Below are 19,554 nucleotides of genomic sequence, written 5' to 3' on the forward strand. Positions count from 1 at the left end.
CCGCGTGGGTCTCCTTGGGGCGTGTTGAAATAAACCCTTCCCTCTCTCCCTGGTTCCCAGAGACCAGGCTGCCCCCATCTGCCCAGTCCTCCAGCCTCATGCTGGACACCCCCTCTGCCTCGGCACGTGCCCTGCCCCTGCCTGAGCTGCCGTCCCTGCCTTTCTGTCTCTTCAACTGCACTGCCACTTCTTCCGGGAAGCCATCCTGGCTGTGCCTGCGTCCATAGCCCATGAAAGCCCTTCTCACTCCACTTCGGGATCCCTGCTGAGCCGTTGGCTTCCTGAGAGCGGGGCCCTGTCTGCCTTGGCCCTGGGTGGTCCTGGTGTGAACCGTGGTTGAATGAATTAGCGAGAGGCGGCGCGCTCTGTTCTCAGAGTGCACAGCCCCGCCCCGGGAGCGGGAGGCCAGGCTTGGGGCAGAGACGGGGCTGCGGTCTGGCCGGCCCCGAGCAGCCTCGCTCTCCCTGGCCCTGGCTGGCTGGCAGGCGCGCTGCTTGGGTCCCGGGGGCAGAGGCTGCCGCGGGAGCTGCGGGCTGACCAGTGACCCCCTACCCCGCCTCAGCCGTGCAGGAGGAGCGGCAGCGGGGCAAGGACCGGGGCGAGAGCGAGGTGGAGTCCACCAGCAGCGCCAACGAGGACATGCCAGTGGAGAAGATCCTGGAGGCCGAGCTGGCCGTCGAGCCCAAGACCGAGACCTACGTGGAGGCGAACGTGGGGCTGAACCCCAGCTCGGTGAGCGCCCCCGCCCATGTCCATCTGCTCTGCTCTGGGGACGGAGGCCCTGGGAGCACGCCTGGGAGGGGCCCCGTCATCACACCCCTGCCTGGAGGGGGACCCTGTCACCCGCCCATGCCCCTGCACCTCCATGAGGCTCTGCTGCCAGTCAGGTGGGCGAGTTTTCGGTTGTTGGGCTCAAAGCCCAGGACTTTACGGCTCCCTTCCAGCTTCCTGTCACCTCTGGCCCATCGTGCAGCCAGGCCTGTGGGCAACACTGGGTCTTAGCATGATCTGTGTCTCCCGTGTGGGTTCAGGGCGGCCCGGGGGTCCTCCTGGCTTCTCCCCTCCGTTCTGTCCCTGCCTCACGTGGCCCGGACGCCCCGCCCACCCCCGCCCCAGGGCCCTTGCTCGTTTGGTTTCCACCGTTCCTCCTCCGGCTTCAGCCTTGCAAAGTGTGCTTTCCTCAGGGAGCCCTTTCCCTCTCGACTGCCTTGTGCCCCCATCATGGGGGCTCAGCGCCCCTGACGCTTGGGGGTCACTGCGCGGCGAGTGTGGTGGTTTGTTCTCCATCCTGGCCGTCGGACGGTTCCCCGTGCCCGGCTGCGGTCAGGGACAGGACCCTGCCGCCCGTAGGTGCTTGTTCACGGCCCCCCAGTCTCAGAGCGTGGGGGTCCCGTCCTGCCTGCGGTCTCAGGACACCCTGCTTCCTTGTCCCCCTGCAATGGAGCACCCCAGGCTGCAGCCCCTCTCAGACCCCCACGCTGGCTGCCCCGCCGTGTTGCCTCTTGTGTGCAGTGACCACCCCCCGCCCGCCGCCAGTTTGACCCTCAACAGTCCCTCTGGTCTGTGGCCCGACCCCACCTGATGGCTTCTCTAGTCCCAGTGGGGAGCCAGAGTGGCAGCAAGGGCCTCACGATTGAGCAGAAACCCTGAAGGAAAAGTCAGGGATCGACAGCCATCTGCCAGGTTTTACTCTTGTCCAGTGAGGACACCATCTGGGAGGAAACGAGTCTGCCCTCTGCGTGCTCCGGGAATGCAGAACAGGCGGGCGATTTAGGGGACAGGCTGGTGGGCTGGCTGGCGGGGGCTCTGCCCTGCTGTGGCCGCTCCTGGTGGATTGGCCTGGGTCCCCCTCTGGGGCTGGCTCGTTCAGCCCCTTCCCCCAGACCAGGGACACCTGTCTGTCCCGGGGGAGCCTCAGGTCCCAGCCTGGGGGCCCCGCGGTCCATTCCTAGGACAGGGAAGGCTCTGCCCTCTCCGGCAAGGGGCCAGAGCTCAGGAAACTGCTGTTGAATGAGGCCTGTTTTGTCTTTTTGTGGGAATGAGGCTCAGAGGATGGAGCCTGGTAGAGTTCGAGCTCCTCCCCCGGGGGAACCCCCTCCCTCCAGGCCAGCACCGCACCTCTGGTGCAGGTAACCTTTGCCTCCAGCTTATTAGGTATGACCCGGCACCTGCCTCCGAGGCCCTGGCCCACTCCACCAGGCCTGCGCTGGGCCCCTTGGGGGCTTGGGGGGGCTCCCGCTAGTGACTAGAGAAGGCCCGACCTCTGGGGCTTCAGCCCGGGACTTGTCGGTCTTCCCCACGCCTTCTGCCCCCCTCAGTGCAGCTCCCCGGACCCCCGCCGTCAAGCTTGGCCTCCCAGCTGTGGGCTGGAAGGGCTCGGAGCAAAGTCCCTGAGGACTGGAGCCTGGCCCCAGGCTCTGGCTCGCTAGGCGCTGGGTGTGTCGCTCGGGTGAGCCGGGTCCCCGGTGCAGGCTGGCTCTGCTCGTGGCTGCGGTCATCCGGCGGCCGGGATGGGTGTGCGATGCCCAGAGGGTGTGCTGGGCTTGGGCACGTGGCGTCTGGGCGCCCTGAGTGCTGGGCTTCTGGTGAGTGCTCCTGGGTGGAGGCGGGAATGCTGTGGGGCTGGCCCCCTGGGGCCTCGGTGTGACGGTGACTTTGGGGGCGTCTGGGCGCTGGTGCCTTCCACCCCTTTCCCCTGACTGGCTGTGCGCCCTGGAAGCCGCTTCTCCCGCGGCCCCAGGTACTCCTTCTGCACGCCGGCCTCCATGCCCCTCTGTCACAGGCCTCCCAAGAGAGCCCTCAGCCGGCCCTTCATGGCTGGATTGTTTAGACTGCGCGCCGCAGGAGGGCACATGGTTTCTATCAGGGAAGCTCCTCCAGCCTCCCCACGCCGTCGGTGGGGGGGGTGGGGAATGCCTGGCCCACGTGGTTCCTGGAATGAGGCGCTTCCGCTTACGCTGCCTCGGCCCCACCCCCCAGGGCCTGGCGGGTTCTCCATCGGAGCCCCGTGGGCTGGAGCCTGGAGCCACTGAGGCTGCCCGGGGCTCCCCCGTTTGTGAGGATGCCTGGGCGTCCCCTTCTGGCTAGGGGCTTCCCAGGTGGCTTAGTGGTAATGAATCCGCCTGCACTGCAGAAGACATGGGTTCGATCCCTGGGTCAGAAAGATGCCCTGGAGGAGGAAATGGCAACCCACTCCAGTGTTCTTGCCTGGAGAATCCCATGGACAGAAGAGCCTGGTGGGCTACAGCCCATGGGGTCTCAAGAGCCAGACACGACTACATGACTGAGCACGCACGCACGCCCCTTCTGACCGGAACTTTCCGGAAGGGCTTCGGGTGCTCCCTCGTGTGTTGCCACGTCCAAATTTAGGAGGAAGCACCACCACCAGAGGAGCTGGCACTGCCCACGCCCTCCCCACGCCTGGTCCGCAACACGAGGTCACCCGGCATTGGCCCAAGGGTCGCGGTGGGGACCGAATGGGTCATGACACGGTGACAGCAAACGGAGGGCCTAAAACAGCCCAGATTTCACCACCTCACGCTTCTCGAGGCCCAAGTCTGAGATCTGTGCCCCTGGGCTAAGTCAGGGCACCGGCAGGGCTGGCCCTCGGAGGCGTGGGGGTGGGGGCGGCGCCCCGGGCCCCGGCTCCGGCCCTTCTTCCACGTCTGCCGGCAGCTCTTCCCTCCTTGACCTTGGCCTCGGCCCTCATGTCCTCCCCCCCAGCAGGGGCTCTGTGATGACCCCGGGCCCACCCACACCTTCCAGGGTCACCTCCCATCAGAACCCTTCACTCAGCCGTGCTCGCCGATTCCTTTGTGCTGGGGTTCGGGGGCTGAGATCGTGGGGGTCGTGGGGGCGTTGGTCAGCCCCCGCTGCTGGGTCGGGCGTGTGGGGGCCTGATCAGGGGCTCTGTTCAATGCACGGTGCTCACCACGGTGCCCCTCCCCAGCCCAACGACCCCGTCACCAACATCTGCCAAGCAGCTGACAAGCAGCTCTTCACGCTGGTGGAGTGGGCCAAGCGGATCCCGCACTTCTCCGAGCTGCCCCTGGACGACCAGGTCATCCTGCTGCGAGCAGGTGAGCGGCGGGCCTGGTGGGGGCGGGGCGAGGGGTGGGCAGGGGCGATGGGCGGGGCCTGAGGGGCGGGCCTTGTGCGGGGCGGGGCGAGGGGCGGGGCCTGAGGGGCGGGCCTGGTGCGGGGCGGGGCGAGGGGCGGGGCCCTGCTCTTGCTCAGTGGGGTCCTAGAGGCACGGGGCACGGGGCATAGGGAGGGGGGTGGGGGCCCCTGCTGGGGAAGGGCCGGGGGGCTGCTGGGGAGAAGGCCTGGGGACACAGGGCTGGGGACGGGGCCTCAGAGGAGGGCAGTCTTGCTGGGGGCCCGGTTCTGCCCCTTGATGAGGTCTCCTCCTCAGCCTCCTGAGCCCTGGTGTCTGGCCAGCGGGTGTCGGTCCACGATGGGCCCAGGGGTAGGGGAGACGGTCCCTGGAAGAGCTTTCACTCTGACTGGGGCACAGACTTCAACCCCAGAGCCGACAGGAAAAGATGCCGACCTGCGGGGTGGGGCGGGGCCCTGGGTCCTCGCACTGAGCGGGCAGCCCTTTTGTCTCCCGGGCTCTCAGTTTTCCTCTGCGTAAAGTGAGGCCAATACGAGCTTCCTGGGGTTGAGTCATGACTGAACAGGATCACCGTTGTGACACGGTCACAGCCACCAGCCCGGAGCCTCTGGGGCAGCGGTGACGGCCACAGCCACCACTGCCGAGTGCTCCGTGGGCTCCGGGCTGGGGTCTGAGACGGTCGCTAGCGACGCTCTGGAGATGGCTCGCGTGTCCGGTTTGCAGGAGTGCATGCGCACGGGGTCTTTTCTCTGCCCTCCCTCAGCCCTGCGCCCATGCCGCGGGTGCCAGGGACTCTCAGAGAGAGAGTGGCAGTCTCCCTTTGGCTCCAACACTCCTGGGTTCCATCATGTACTGTTTTGTGGCACCCCCAAAACGTCAGCTCTGGGAGTCTGCGTTGGGGGCTGCCCAAGAGGCTCTGGGGGCTCCCTCGCACTCTTTGGCACCAGTGGCGTAGAGAGAGGGACTTCCCGGGCACCTGAGTGTGGAGGGCCCGGGTGAAGCAGCTGCAGGAGCTGCTCTGTGCAGGACTTTAGGGTCAGTGCTCGGGAACCACCCTTCTGTGGCAGGGTCACGGGCTCGGGGTTCCATGGAGGCCCTGCCTTGAGAGGGTGCGAGCTGCCTCCGGGGGGGCCTGGTGGGGGTCGGGGCGGGGCGGGGTGGGGTGGGGTAGGGCCCCAGAGCCCTGCAGGTGGACGAGTCCCTGCTCCTGCTCAGTGGGGGAGGGTGGTCCTAGGGGTGAGGAGGCGGGCGGGGCCTGGAGACCACGGTGACCCTGTGCCCCCGCCCCCGCAGGCTGGAACGAGCTGCTCATCGCCTCCTTCTCGCACCGCTCCATCGCCGTGAAGGATGGCATCCTCCTGGCCACCGGGCTGCACGTACACCGCAACAGTGCCCACAGCGCGGGCGTGGGCGCCATTTTCGACAGGTGGGGCCCCCCGCGTGGCCTCTGTGCTGTGCATGGAGGTTACGCTTGTGGAGACAGCAGAAGGGCCCCAGGACTAAGTCCCGGGTGGCTCAGAGGGTAAAGTGTATGCCCGCAGCACGGGAGACCCGGGTTCGATCCCTGGGTCGGGAAGATCCCCTGGAGAAGGGAATGGCAACCCATTGCAGTATTCTTGCCTGGAGAATCCCATGGACGGAGGAGCCTGGTGGGCTACAGTCCATGAGGTCGCTAAGAGTCGGACAACAACTAAGCAACTTCCCTAAGATTAAAATCCCTGGGGCCGCCCGTGTACCCCAGCTCCCACTGCGGTGTCTTTCCCTCCACATCCGTGTGTGGGAAGGAAAGCGGCCCCATCTTTAAAGCAGAAGTAGACGGTGGTGCTGTTCCATGGGAGCTGGCGAGGACTCCTCTTACGTGTTGTGGTTCCATGAACCTGCGTGCGGCCTGGCCCCGGGCGCATGGCCACGTCCCAGCACCGCTCCGGGCTGTCCCCGGTGGGGACACTGCTCTCTGCTCCCGCCTCTCTCGGCACACACCCAGGCGGCCGGTGCTGGGCGGTGGTCAGGCGACTCTTCTCAGGCTCCAAAATCACGACTCGTCAAGTCTCCACTGGCAGGGTCACTGGGATGCCTGTTCCCATCCCTGGCTGGCTTTGCCTGTGAGCCCAGGTCAGAGCACCTGGGCCTTCTGGAGACCGGGGTGTCAGCTCAGCCAGCCAGAGCTGAAGGGGCTGGGGAGGGCCGTGGGGGGGTCCCTTGGGCAGGGGGGGCTTCAGCACAGGGTGAGTGGACCCCAGGGAGGGGAGGCAATGGGCAGGGTCCCAGGTGAGCCCCTGAGTGAAGAGAGTCGCTCAGTTGTGTCTGACTCCGCGACTCCATGGACTGTATACGGTCTATGGAATTCTCCAGGCCAGAATACTGGAGTGGGGAGCCTTTCTCTTCTCCAGGAATCTTCCCAGCCCAGGGATCGAACCCAGGTCTCCCACGTTGCAGGCGGATTCTTTTCCAACTGAGCCACCGGGGAAGCCCGAGCCCCTGAGTACAAGAGCCTTACAGTGGGAGGGAGGGGAGCAGCAGAGACCCCTACTGTAGCCCCCTGGGGACAAATGCGGAGCATGCTGCCACGTGGGACAGCGCAGGAAGAACTGGGGCGGCTCCTGACTGCTCCACCCCACCCGCCTGCACCAGGCGCCCTGGGCAGGCCCTGATGCAGACAATGTAGGGCGTGTCTTTGTTCAGTAAACTTGGAGAGGGGGCTGTGGGGTGCTGGGTTTATTGCTTACATACTTAGCTGCTCAGCCGTGTCCGACTCTGTGCAACCCCATGGACTGTAGCCCGCCAGGCTCCCCTGTCTGTGGGGTTCTCCAGGCAGGAATACTGGAGTGGGTTGCCATTTCCTTCTCCAGAGGATCGTATTGCTCACAGATGGCTTCTTTAGCAAGCCTGTCCCTCCCCGGCCTTGCGCCCAGCTGACAGCTCCGGGGGCCCAGGTGCTCGGGAGGTGCCTGGTGATGGGAAGTGGCACGGAGCCCCCTCTGGCAGCGAGCCAGGAGCAGGAAAGCCAAGAGCTGGGGAGGCGCCTTTCCGCGGACGTAGGGAGTGGCAGGGATGTGCGTCCGGGCCTTGGCCTGGTCTGCAGCCAAGCAGGGACGTGTGCCGGTGGACTTCGCCCCTGACGTCCAGGACCCTGGCTCACTCTGCTGTCACGCGGTGCCCCTTTAGTCTCCGGGTTCCTGGAATAAAATCCCACAACGCTGAGCTCCTGGAGCTGGAGGAGAGGAGCCCCCCTCCCCGCTAGGGGCTGGAGGGGACTGGCTGGGCGCAGGGACTGTCCTACCCGATCTGAATCGCCTTACCCTTCTCAGCTGCCCTCCAGGCCTGCACAGAGTCCTTTGGGGGTGTTTCTGGGGGGCCCCGGGAAGGGCACGGTCTGGCTTGGATGTTGATGTTTGCCTGCCCCCCTCCCCCCACGCACACAGGGTGCTGACGGAGCTGGTGTCCAAGATGCGGGACATGCAGATGGACAAGACGGAGCTGGGCTGCCTGCGCGCCATCGTCCTCTTCAACCCCGGTACTGCCTGCCGTCCAGGCCTGGTGTCTGCCCCCCAAGGGGCCAAGGCAGCGGGGCGCCCACCGCAGCCCCACATCCCACTGATAGGGCGGTGTCGGCCCCCTGCTCCTCCTCTGAGCCTGCCTCTCTCCCTTGCAATGGGCTCCGCTGCCAGAGATTTGGAGCCCGGCTGGTCTGGGGGTGCTGGGGGAGCACCGGGGCAGGGGCGGGCTCTGAGCCTTCTTGGGGAAGTGCTAGCGGTGGGAGGGCGGGGCAGCGGCAGGGCTCCTGAGTCCTTACCCTCCGTAGGCTCCAGTGCTGAGGGTCAGGCTGGGGTGAAGATGGGGTCCCCTAGTGGAGACAGCCCGTTTCCAGGGGCATTTGTCCCCAGGCCTGTGCATGAGCCCATGACCCTGGCAACACAGCCCTGCCCGGTGGGGCCCCTTGAAGTCGAGCGTGACTTGGCTGCCGGCACTGCTTTACCTGCTGGGGCCCAGACTTGGGATTGCCAGGGGCAGAAGGGAGGTGGCCAGAGCTGGCACAGGCCCAGGTATAGGGGGACCGGGGGCCCAGCTGCAGAGGAGTCTGCATTTCCCGAGGTGCCCAGGACCCCAGGCCACTGTGGCATTCACGCTGGGCACGGTGCCCCTGCTGGCATGTCAGACAGCCGGGGCAGGGCTGGTGTGGGGGCCCCTGGCCTAGGGCTCAGAGGCCACCCAAGAGCAGGCCTGTCCCCAGGGCTGCCCTGGCTTCAGATGGGCAGCAGGAGGGCTCCAGCCTCTGCCCCCTAAACCATCAGGGTGGACCATGCCTGTCTGGGGCCGCACTCAGGGCAGGGACCCGAATCCCAGTGCCCAAAGGGGGCTGCTGTTGGGGGTCAGTGGAGAGAGGCTTGTCAGGTGTCAGTTTGCGGGGTGACTTCGAAGACGAAGGAGCAGAGAGGGGCTTAGCTTTGCCCGACTGGAGAGCTCTCACTGCCTCAGGGAGGCCTGTGACTGCTGCCCAGATGACCCAGGGCAGCCCGTGCACCTCAGTCCTCACCCCTGGGCCCTGGGGTTTTGGTGGCCCTGGTCCCAGGCATCTCTGTCCACAGGCAGAGCCCCTTCCAGACCAGGCTGCTGCTGCCAGGGTCCCAGGGCTCAGGGTGGCTTCGGCCCCCACAGCGTGGGTTTGGCTGTTTCAGACAGGAGAAGGTTTGGCGCCTACATTGGCTCAGAGGGGCTGAGACCCAGTGCACTGAGGCCTCTGGAGGTGACGTGGTTGCTGTGGTAACCAGGGGTGGGGGAAGCAGGCCTGTTCCACCTTCCTGATGGGGTAGTGGGGTGGCGAGAGGTTAGGGGACAGGCCCAAGGTCGAGTGGCCGGTACGCAGCAGGCAGGGTGCGTGCACGGGGCCGCCTCATCCGGGCCGGGGCTCTGGGTCCCCACTTCCCAGGGCCGGGCTCTGACCTGTGGCCCCTTCTCCCCTGCAGACTCCAAGGGGCTCTCAAACCCAGCCGAGGTGGAGGCGCTTCGCGAGAAGGTCTATGCGTCCCTGGAGGCGTACTGCAAACACAAGTACCCCGAGCAGCCAGGAAGGTGGGCCTCGGGGGCTGCGGCAGGCCTGCCCCAGCCCTTCAGACACTCCTGTGGGTTAGAGGGCAGCTGCCCTCCCCCACCCAGGGCAGCGGGGGACCCAGGCACTCTTCTACCCTAGCAGGCGCGCACTCACAGTTCCCTGCAGCCCCACCAGACAGATGGGCCCTATGCTGCCGCACAGTAGGCACGCGTGGCTCTAGAGCGCGTAAACCAAGGCGGTGCTTTCCTCTGCCGCCAGAGGAAACCACTCGAGGCAGGGCCCTGCTGTGCTCTGCCCGGCAGGGACGAAAGCCAGCACATAGTAGGTGCTTTACAAACGTGTGCGGAGCAGATGGCTGTGATCTGAGCACAGTCTGCCTGGCTCTCTCCCTGCCGACCGTGGGCCTGGGAGGGCTGGCTTTGCCTCCTTGCCGGGTCCCCCGAGCCGGGTGCACAGTGGATTTCTGGGAGAAGGTGCCTGCAGACCGGCTGTCCAGGTTCCTGCCTCCTCTCTTCCGGGACCGGCCTCTGTCTGCCCGGAGCGGGTGGGGCCCCAGGACCCCAGGCCTGGCTCTGCCCTCGCCTGCCTCGCCAGCCGGCACACACACGGTTAAGTGTCTGACCAGCCTCATCTGGTTTAAAGTGAAACTTCCCGGAGGAGGGGTGGCAGGCCCGCCTGTTTTTCCTGGCTCCCCGCCCTGGCCCATCTCGCCAGCTCAGCAGAAAACAGCGCGTTCTTTGGCCCCGCTCCAGCCTCTGAGCTGCATTTTTGCCTTTAAAACGTGGGTTGTGTTGCAGCCAAGCCCGGGGCTTTCCCCCTGAAATAAGACATTGTTAATAATTAGTGAGGTCCCAGGGTCCCCCGAGGGTCGTGTGGAGAAGGCCTGGAAGCACCCGGGGTGGGGACTGGGGTCCAGGGAGGGGTGGATGTGGACGTCCGGGTGGGGCATTGGGCCCTGTCCCCACACGGCAGCTGTCCTTGGCACAGAGTGCAGGAGCCTGGCATCCCTGCTCCAGGCGCCCCCCCCCCCCACCAAGTCTCCCCTGCTCCTCTGCTGCCCAGCGTCCTTCCCAGAGACTCTGCAGTGGGGCAGGCGCAGCCCGAGGAGCCCCTCCCCCTCCCTGCACCCGCCCTGTTCGACATCGGGCTGCTGTGCTGCAGCTCTTTCCGGGCGAGGTGGGTGCTGGCGTGAGCCCCCCTGGAGGCCTCTTGGAGCTCAGACTTGCCCCCCAGCTCAGGAGCGGCTTCATCCCCAGGGAGGGTCGCCCGGTGGCCAGGGGCTTTGCTGGTGCTCAGATCTGCCGTCAGAGCCTTTCTTCCCGCGTAAAATCCTGCTGCGACTCCTGCTGCCCTTGGAGAAAGCCTGCCCCGCCTTTTAAAGTCCCCCTCGAAGCCCTGATCACCCTGCCCCTGCCCGGCCACCGGCCCTTTATTCTGAATCTCTGCCCTGGGGGTGTCCTCTTGGGGGTCTTCTGCCCCTGGGCCCTGGCCCCGCTCTGCGTCCATCCTCTGCCTGAGAGACCCCTCCCCGTTCAAGGGCCCTGGCTCAGGCAGGTCCCCTGCCGTGGCAGCCTCGGGGGCTGGGGCGGTGAGGCGGTCAGGCCACGGGGCTCGGGTTGGGGAGCGCCGCGGGCGCTCACGTGGCTCCATCCGCAGGTTCGCCAAGCTGCTGCTGCGCCTGCCCGCCCTGCGCTCCATTGGCCTCAAGTGCCTGGAGCACCTCTTCTTCTTCAAGCTCATCGGGGACACGCCCATCGACACCTTCCTCATGGAGATGCTGGAGGCCCCACACCAGATGACTTAGGCCCGCGGTTCCGGCCCGCCCCGCCCTCTGCCCGCCTGGCCCTGGGGGCGTGGCCCGCCGCTGCGGAGTCTGTGCTGCAGGCCGCCCTCCTCGTTTTCCACACGACTCGTCTGGACCCGGCAGCGGGCATCCCGGGGCGGCCGCCGGAGCGGCAGGAGCCGGTGTGAGCCCCGGGAGGGGGGAACCCGGGCGGGCTCACGGGGTACACGCTGCCGCCCCTGGAGCCGCAGCGTTCAGAGGGCGGCTGGGCTCCGTCACGTTCTGTGGTCGCTGGGTTTGGAAATCTCCCATGCGAGGTCCTCTGTTTGCACGGATCCCTCTGCCTCCTGTGTTGGCTGGCGCCCTGCCCGCCCAACACCCGCGATTGGGAGGAGGGGACAGGTGGGGGGGGGGCTGCCAAAGACCCCCACCCGCCTCCTGGGAGGACGGGAGGGGCTCTGGTCCCTCAGAGTGAAGGGTGAGCAGCCCCTTTTTCCAAAGATGACTTTCAACCTGCTCCCCAGGCTGGTCAGATTGGGAGCCGACCTTTGTGCTGGGTTTGGGGGTCGCCTAAGGCTGCAGGGACACCCGCGCACCCCACCCCACCTGCGTGCTGTCTTTGCGTTGTCCTGGTTTCAGCTCCTGTCCCACGTGGTCCTGTCCAGGCCGCCTCCAAACCTTCCAGCCTGTGCAGAGGGCTGAGGCTGGCCCCCACTCCTGCAGGGCGCGCCCCATCTCTAGTGGACCGGAGGCCTGCTGCCCACCCAGGAGGCCCACGGTGACGGGAGGGGAGGAGGGTCCTCAATCGGCCGTGCACGCTGAGGGAGGCAGGCGGGGTCCAGAGCTGGCGGGACCTGTGGGCAGTCTGCTGCGGGGAGCGGACAGCTGGCCGGGGCCTGCAGCACTGTGGGCAGGGAGGCCCCTTGGGTGGCAGGCGTCTCGTGGGCCCCTGAGGTGGGGCTGTCATCGTGTGTCCGTCCGCATCCGCTCTGGTCCTGGGCCGGGTCTCTCAGGGTGAAGGCCTCTGCACCGTCGCGCACTCCCTCCGGTCCGTTTTTCCGTCTCACGCCCCGAAACCCGGCGTTTGTCGGCTGGGGGGGCCGGAACTGGGTGCGTGGGGTCCTGCCGCCCCCGTCAGCGGCCCCGGAGCAGGAGTCGGGGGTCGGCGTTGTGGCTGCTCCCCCAAGCCTGTCTCCCTGGGGGGGTGCGGGGGTGTCCCCAAGGCTGGGTGAGGACAGGCCGGCCTTCCGGCCTCTGTGGGGAAGAGGGTGTCCATTCTTTGCCCTCCAGGGTCCAGCCCAGGCTGAGCGTGAGGCACCTGGGCCAACCGTGTGGAGGATGCCACAGACATCTCCTTTCTCTGGGGGCCCCCCATTCCCGCCCCCAGGAGATGCGTCCCCAGCCGCCGCGGCACCTGCCCCATCCGCCCTCTGTGGCAGAGGTGGGGCGAGCTGGGGCCTGCCCAGTGCCCCCGGAAGTCTTGGCCGCCTTTGGGGGCATGGTGGTGTCAGCAGAGTGACGCAGGCACCCTGGTGGTCCTCCCCCAGGGGTCCCCCTGGTGGTGGGTTTGTAGGTCTGCCCCCCACCCCGCACCCAGTGCCTTCTGCAGCTGGACACACCCCGTCCACGCCCAGCCCGCCCCGCTGCCCTGAACCGCTCTGGAGCCCAGGAGGGGGCCCTGTGGGGTCTGGCCTCGGGGCCCCGGCACCCGCCCCCGGCCTCTTCCGTCGCCAGGCCCGTGGCGTCCTGGGGCCACGCCCCCCTTCTCCTCGGGCGCTGTCAGCGCAACGTCCTTGCTGTGTTTGAAAAGGTGATGGTGGGGACATGGCACGTTATTCGGTAGATAAACATTTTCTTTAACCAGACCTTCAGTAGACCAATCTGGTTCAATTAAGGTGATTTTTTTGGTAATTATTATTTTGGTGGGACAGTCTTTAATTTTCTAAAGATAGCACTAACGTCAGCTCGTTGGCCATCCTGTGCCGTCCCCACTCACTGGATGCTTCCGGCACGAGCCCCCCCCCCCCCCCCCCCAGCATCACCTCCCGCTCGGTCATCAGGCAGGGCTCCCGAGGCCAAGGAGCGAAGACGACTGCCTTTCAGGTTCGGAAGTTGTTGGCCAGGCCAGCCTCTGGCTTGTCCCCCACTGGGCGTTTCCTTGGAAGCTGGCCTACTCGGGGACGTCCGTGCAGAGGGCACCCGCGTCAGCCGCTGGCCCTCATCACCCCGGGGGGAGGACGGCCCCCGGCCCTGGGCGTCCCAGGAGGGTTTGGGCTGGCAGACCCCCCGGGGCAAGTGCTGGAGACCACGCTGCACTCCCTGCTCCGCGGAGGCCCTGGTTGGGGCCAGACGGAACGTCCAGCCGGAGCGTGACGGGCTGATGTTGCTCCCGCCATGGAATTTGGTCCCTGCCCACGCAGGTGTGTGTGGACAACACCTGTGCTGTAGAGACCCCGCGTGCACAGACCTGCTCGCCATCCAGACACACAGACCAGTTACCAGCGTTTTCTGTTTATTTTTAATCAAGACTCCCCCCGACCCCATTTTCCTATAAATTTGCTTGTTGTAAGCAAGTATGTAAGGACCCCTTCTTTGGTGAAATCCGGGTTCGAATGAATACCTTGAGGCAAGGAGACGCATCTATTTTAAGATGCTTTGGAGCAAACAGCTTTAGCCGTTGCCAGTCCTTAGCAATGCCTTAGCCGGGACGTGTAGCTCACAGAGATGACATACGGAGAAAAAGAGGAGACATTTAAAGCATCGGGAAAGGTAGAAAAAAAATCTATTTTTGTACAAATGTAATTTTATCCCTCATGTATAACTTGGAGGATGTGGCGGGGAGGGGGGACTTGTTTTGTTTCTGCTTCTAGAGGTGGAGGCTCTCTGAGTCGACATTCGGACTTCGGACGGGCGCGCGGGCCTCGGACAACACTGCTGCGGGCGGGAAGGTGGGCCTGGAACTCTCGAGGGTTTTCCTCCCCTTCCGAGTAACGTTCACACCTCGCTCTGCGCTCTCCCCGTGGCCAGCTGGCCTTCCCGGGACTGACTGTGAAATTACTTCCCCCCACGGACTGTTCTCAAAACATCGCGGCCGCAGGTGCCGGGCGAACAATGGTGTCAGAATTGTGGAGAAGAGACTCGGAGCAAAACGTGAGAGGAGAAACAAGCAAAACATGAGCGTTTAAAAACACCCCCTCAGCTTGCCTTTGTTCGGGGGGCTTTCCTGTACGGGGCTGGAAGCCGGCCATGCGGGGGGCTTCCGGCTTCCCTGGAGGGGGTGGGCCTGCCGCCTTCACCCCACCCTGAGGGCCGCAGCAGGCGCCCCAGCTGCCCTCCGACTCGGGTGGCGGCCAGGCACCGGCAGCAGGACCCTGACCTGGGGCTCCTGGGCCCGTCCTCCTGGTCTGCTCTGCATCTCAGGGCTCTTGGGTGACTCACCCCCTCCGTGCCTGGGCTCCGTCCAGAAGCCCCCCAAGAGGGGTGCCCTCAGCCCTCTCGGCGCTGGGCGTGGGCTGAGCTCGGCCCTTGGGTCCGCATCAGCCCGGACGGGCGGGCGGTTCGCATGGCCCCAGGATGAGTGGTGTCATCCGGCTGCCCCATTAACGGGCAGGTAGTGGCACCCACCTGCTCCCACTTGTCTCCATGCCATCTGGGGGCTAGACGGGGCCTGGCCGCAGCGTGCCTGCGGTGCCCGAACCCTCTCCTGCACCTCCGTCCAGCCGGCACCGTCTTGGGGCCCGGGGCATCCTGGGGCTGGAAGCCCTGAGGCCCACAGCCCTGCCTGGTGGCGACGGACATGTCGTACTGAGGGCGGAGGTGGCTCCCGGGGGCGGGCGTGAACCTGATGAGTCCTGCGGCCCGAGAGCCAGGCCCCCCAGAAGACTCGCTGTATGTGGGCGTACAGTACGCACGGGACTTGCATGTTTACACACATACAAATGTGCCCCTGCACGTGTGACACGCACGGCCTCACCCGAACTCAGTTGTCCCGGCCCTGGCTGGCTGCAGGCGGTGCCCGGGGTGCTGACACCCAGCCCTCACGGCCTGCTACCCGCGGAGTCAGGCGTGGCCTTGCCCACGAAGCTCAGCCTGTACCTCCTGGAAGGGTGGGCATAGGAGACAGACCCCCACGAACCTCTGCGACCAGCCCATTCTGGTTTCCTGTCATAAAAATCGAAACATAACCACTTTGGGGACCCCTTCTGGTCTAGGAAGTGTAGTCAGCCCCGGGGGCCTGGAGAACCAGACGGTCGCCTCGCCAGTGAGGGACCCTGGCCCAGGGGCTCCCTGGCCATTGACCCCGGCCTCAGCAGGCCCTGGCCCAGCTCTGGACACAGTCTCCATGGGCAGACCCTGCAGGGGCGTCTGGCAGGAGTAAGTGGACCCCGAGGAGGGCTGCCTCTGATGGCTGCAGGGCCTGAGGGGCTGTTGGAGTCTCTGGGGAAGACCAGGGCAGGGCCATGGCTGAGACGACCTCCCCAGGCTGAGGGCCCCCCACATGTTGTCCAGGATGCAGGCCCGAGGTAGCACCCCTGGGCTGGAGCGCCGATCCTGGAAGAGCAGAGCAGAGGAGCCAGTGGGCAGGGGTCCGAGAGGAGGAGGAGTCCGGGGCGCAGGGCTCACACCCGACCTCTTGCCAAGCGCTGTGCCCCTGGAGGGCCCCAGTCATGCGGAGGCCCTGAGCTGCCCACGGCCACTGCCAGGCAATCTGGCTCCTGGCCCCCCTGCTGCTTCAGTTGCCATGGTGACCCCGGCCCAGGGCAGTCCCCCTGGACCACAGATGCTGGGCTTGATAAGTTTATCTGCCTCAGGATCCGGTGATGACGGGCTGAGCGAGCAGGGCTGGGGTACCTCAGAGGCGAGGTTGGGCATTTGGACGGGACTGTGCAAGGCATCCCCGTATGGCAGGTTCCAAGCTGGGTGCTGGGGCCTGGTGACAGGAGAGAGTGGGCCCTGCTGTTGCCAGGCAAGCGGTGTGGTTGGAGAAAGGGCCTGTGTGGGAAATGGAGGGAGTCCTAGGAAGAGGGGGTGAGCCCCCAGAGAGGCCCTGACACCCAGCAGGGGACGCAGAGGGCAGAAGCAGGGGGTCATCACTGGGCCTGAGCCCGGCAGCAGCAAGTGATGAGAACTGAGCAGAGGCGGCCAGCGGGGCTGAGACCTCAGGCAGGAAGGGCTGGAGCGTGGAGGGCGTCAGGAAACGGAGCACAGGGCAATTCTCGTCCTCTGCCCCCTAATACCCACGCGGTCTCCTCTGCCTCCGCGCTTGGGGCTCCTCTGCTGTGCCGAGGGCTGACCCCCAGCTGAAATGCGGGCTGCTGCTGCCCTCCGGCCTGGCTGGGCGCGGACTTCCCATCCCTCCTGTCCCTGGGCGGGGACGATCTCGAGGGCTCAGAGAGTTGGAGTGGACTGGCCATTTCACCCAGCTGCCCTCCAGCCTCAGAAGCCATCTGAGGATGCGGGGGCCCCAGAGCAGCTTGGAGGGGCCGCACCCCCGGGGAGGAGTCCTGAGACGGAAGGACGGATGGACGGCAGGGCCCGAAGCAGGGCCGGCCCAGCCCCCGACCCCCGTTTGGAGGAGCTCGGGGAACAGACGCGTCCGCGCAGGTGGCCCCCGGTGCGAGGCAGCAGTGCCCCCTGCTGGACGCGCAGGGCAGAGGCCGCGCGGGTGCGTCCCGCAGGGCAGGTGCCCCACTCCCGGCCCCTGGAATGCCGGGAGCCTCGGAACTCCGCGGCCCAGGCCACGCCCCCGTCCGATTACGTCAGAGGGTCGGGGTTGGGGCGGAGTGGGGCCACCCCGCTGGGCAGCCGAGCCCACTGCGCGCTGAGCCCGGACTGGGAGTGGGCGGGCCCTGTCCTCTCTGGACCTCAGTTTCCCCGTCCCCGGCAGGGACAGACACCCCCACTTCCCAGGGCTGTTGTCCCGAGGTGGGCGAGACCTCAGTCATCCAGAAAAGACCCTGAGGTCCCCACTTCCTGGGTCATTTTCCTGGGACGACAAGGCCGTCACCTGGGGAACAGGCCTGGCAGGCGTGGGGTCTGGAGCCCTCCACCTCTAGTCTGGGGCCACATCTGGAGGAGGTCGGGGCTGTGGGCCAGTTCCAGGCCGGGGGACCAGGAGGGTCAGCGTTTCATGCCCTTAACGGTGAAAGTCCCAGGGAGGTCAGAGCCTCCAGTGGGGGTGGGAATCCCGGGCTGTGGGGGCCTTGGTTCCTCATTCATTCACGGACACTCACGGACCACACTTACGGGCCTGTCCTCTCTGGACCTCAGTTTCCCCGTCCCCCCGGCAGGGACAGACACCCCCACCTCCCAGGGCTGTTGTCCCGAGGTGGGCGAGACCTCAGTCATCCAGAAAAGACCCTGAGGTCGCCACTTCCTGGGTCATTTTCCTCAGCTCCACCCTGAGAGGCTCTCTATCCCACCAGGGCCCCTGGGCCCTGACCTAACCTGGGGGCTGGCTGCAGACTCCAACTCAGCCTGGGAACCGGCGCTCGGCACCCAACGAGCGAGGCTGGAAAAAACCCAGTCCCGCCAGAGGAGTGCTGTTGGTTCTCATGCTTCCGAGACACACGTGGGTCAGGAGCGTCTAGGGAATCCTGGCCCACGGCCCCGAGGGGCTCGTGGCGGAGGCAGGGGCACGATCACCGGGCTTGGCTTTGCTGGGTCCCCTGCCCCCGGGTTAGGGCCCACCCAGCTTCGGAAGCCCACTCTGCCTGGGGCGCCCAAGGTCTCTGAGCTGCCCCCCAGGTCGGGCCTCCGTCCTCCTATTCCTCTCGGTGCAGCGGTTGCCGGGGCCATCTGGGAGGCCCGAGGCTCGGGAGACTGGGCCCGGAGTCCGCCCCCAGCTGGACGTGGGTGGACAGAGCGTTTCCCTCCTGGGCCTCAGCCTCACCTCTGCAGACGGGGGACAGCCACAGTGAGTATGGGCCATGAAGGCGCGGAACAGAGCCGTGATCACCGACGATGAGCAGCCCCGTTGTTCGGGGAGGAAACAGGCCAGGGGAAGAGGTGGCGGCCCACCTTCAGCTCCAGCAGTGGGACTCAGGCCCCTGAAGTCCGGGTGGCGCTCCTGCCTGAGCTGGCCCGGGTGCCTGCCGGGGAGGGCCAGGTGTGAGCCCACCCGGACGCCTGCCTGGATTCCAGGCTGCCCAGTAGGACAGGTGGGGCCCCAGGGGCTGGTGGGGACTGGTGGAGGTGCCTGTGGACTTCCCTTCCGTCCGTTGCCAAGCCCTCAGGAGGCGGGGTAGGGCCCGGGCTAGGCGAGGGGCCCATGCTCTTCTCTTAGCTGCCAAGGCCCTTGGAGAGTGCAGAATGGGGAGAGGCTGCCGCAACAGGGCTCTCAAGATGGGGGGGCCTCCCTTGCACCCTGAGAGTGGAGGTCGCATGTTCTGGGAAGCAGTTTCTTACAAAGTTCAGCAGCACCTGGTGACCGCAGCTATAGGTGTTGATACAGCCAATTTGAAAATGTATGTCCGCCCCCAACCTGGCACACGGACCTTTATAGCAGCTTTATTCATAACTGCTGACAATGGGAAGCAACCAAGATGTCCTTCAGTAACTGAATAGATAAGCAGACTGAGGTTCCTCCAGACAGTGGAACACTCTTAGCAATAAAAAGAAATGAGCTGTCAGCCACGAAAAGACACGGATGAATCACAAATGCATATCGCTAAGTGAAAAAGCCTGAGAGAGAAACTACACGATTCCATTTATGCAGCATTCTGGAAAAGGTGTCACTCTGGAGATGGTAAACAAGTCTGCGGTTCCAGTGGGCTGCGAGTGGGGGAGATGCAGGGCTTTTAGGGCAGTGAAACTCTTCTGGCGGGAGCCTGACGCTGTACTTGTCCAAACCACATGGCCTTTCTGCTCAGTGAGCCTTACTGTCTGCAAAGAGAGTTACTTGGGAGGTCAGGAGAATCCCAGGGTGGCCTGCAGACTGGCAGGGCAACCTTCCTGAGGGAGTGGAGGCAACAGCGGCTGAGCTAGCAGCTTTGGGGTCTGTAAAACTGGCCGTGAAGGGTGCTGCCGTGGGAGCCTGTTCCTGGGGTGATGAAGCTGTTTCTGGGGTTGCAGGCGGACGGCTCTGCTCTCTGGTGCTGCTCGTCTTCACTGAGACGACCATGCAGCTGGGTGGAGGGCCCTGGCGTGTCGCTGCTGGGCTGAGAGGGACCCACGTGGTGGTGGATGAGAGCTGGAGACCCAGCGTGCACTCAGGTTTAGCTCAGTACAGACGGCTGCGTGGCAACACGTGGGATCACGTGTGACAGCCCGTGTGGCGTGCACGCGGTTTCCTTGCTTTGTCAGCCGGGAGACACTGCGAGTGCCGGATTGCTCCCTGAGCACCCCGGCACCCAGATCTTGGTTTCTAACACCGTTCTCGAAGGCAAGGACCAGGGGTCCTGCGGGGGACCATGCCAGGGCTGGGCGGACACGGCCGGAATGAGCCAGGAGCATCTTCTTGTGCTAGAAAGTGAAAGTGAAGGGATGCATTAACCACAGGAGCACGCCAGCAGTCGTCGGGGACAGAGGGTGTGACCAGCACGGTCCCTGCGGACGAGGCCGGGACACCCGGGGCTGGGACAGAAACAATAACGTCGGATTGGA

The 19,554-nt window shown here is 65.6% G+C and overlaps 1 protein-coding gene across 3 annotated transcripts in view; it reads left to right on the forward strand.

The window, feature by feature from the left end:
• Positions 1-14,140, forward strand: part of RXRA (retinoid X receptor alpha) — a 93,498-nt gene extending 79,358 nt beyond the window's left edge. For all 3 annotated transcript variants that reach the window (XM_025262069.3, XM_006062455.4, XM_006062454.4), the window contains exons 5-10: positions 563-732; positions 3,950-4,079; positions 5,411-5,543; positions 7,540-7,631; positions 9,082-9,187; positions 10,824-14,140. In XM_025262069.3, coding sequence (XP_025117854.2) covers positions 563-732; positions 3,950-4,079; positions 5,411-5,543; positions 7,540-7,631; positions 9,082-9,187; positions 10,824-10,971 — 779 coding nt within the window. In that variant the 3' untranslated portion in view covers positions 10,972-14,140. The remainder of the gene's footprint in view (positions 1-562; positions 733-3,949; positions 4,080-5,410; positions 5,544-7,539; positions 7,632-9,081; positions 9,188-10,823) is intronic.
• Positions 14,141-19,554: the final 5,414 nt, after the last annotated feature.

The sequence above is a fragment of the Bubalus bubalis genome, chromosome 12 (genome assembly GCF_019923935.1).
Source record: "Bubalus bubalis isolate 160015118507 breed Murrah chromosome 12, NDDB_SH_1, whole genome shotgun sequence".
In the NCBI taxonomy this organism is placed as follows: domain Eukaryota; kingdom Metazoa; phylum Chordata; class Mammalia; order Artiodactyla; family Bovidae; genus Bubalus; species Bubalus bubalis.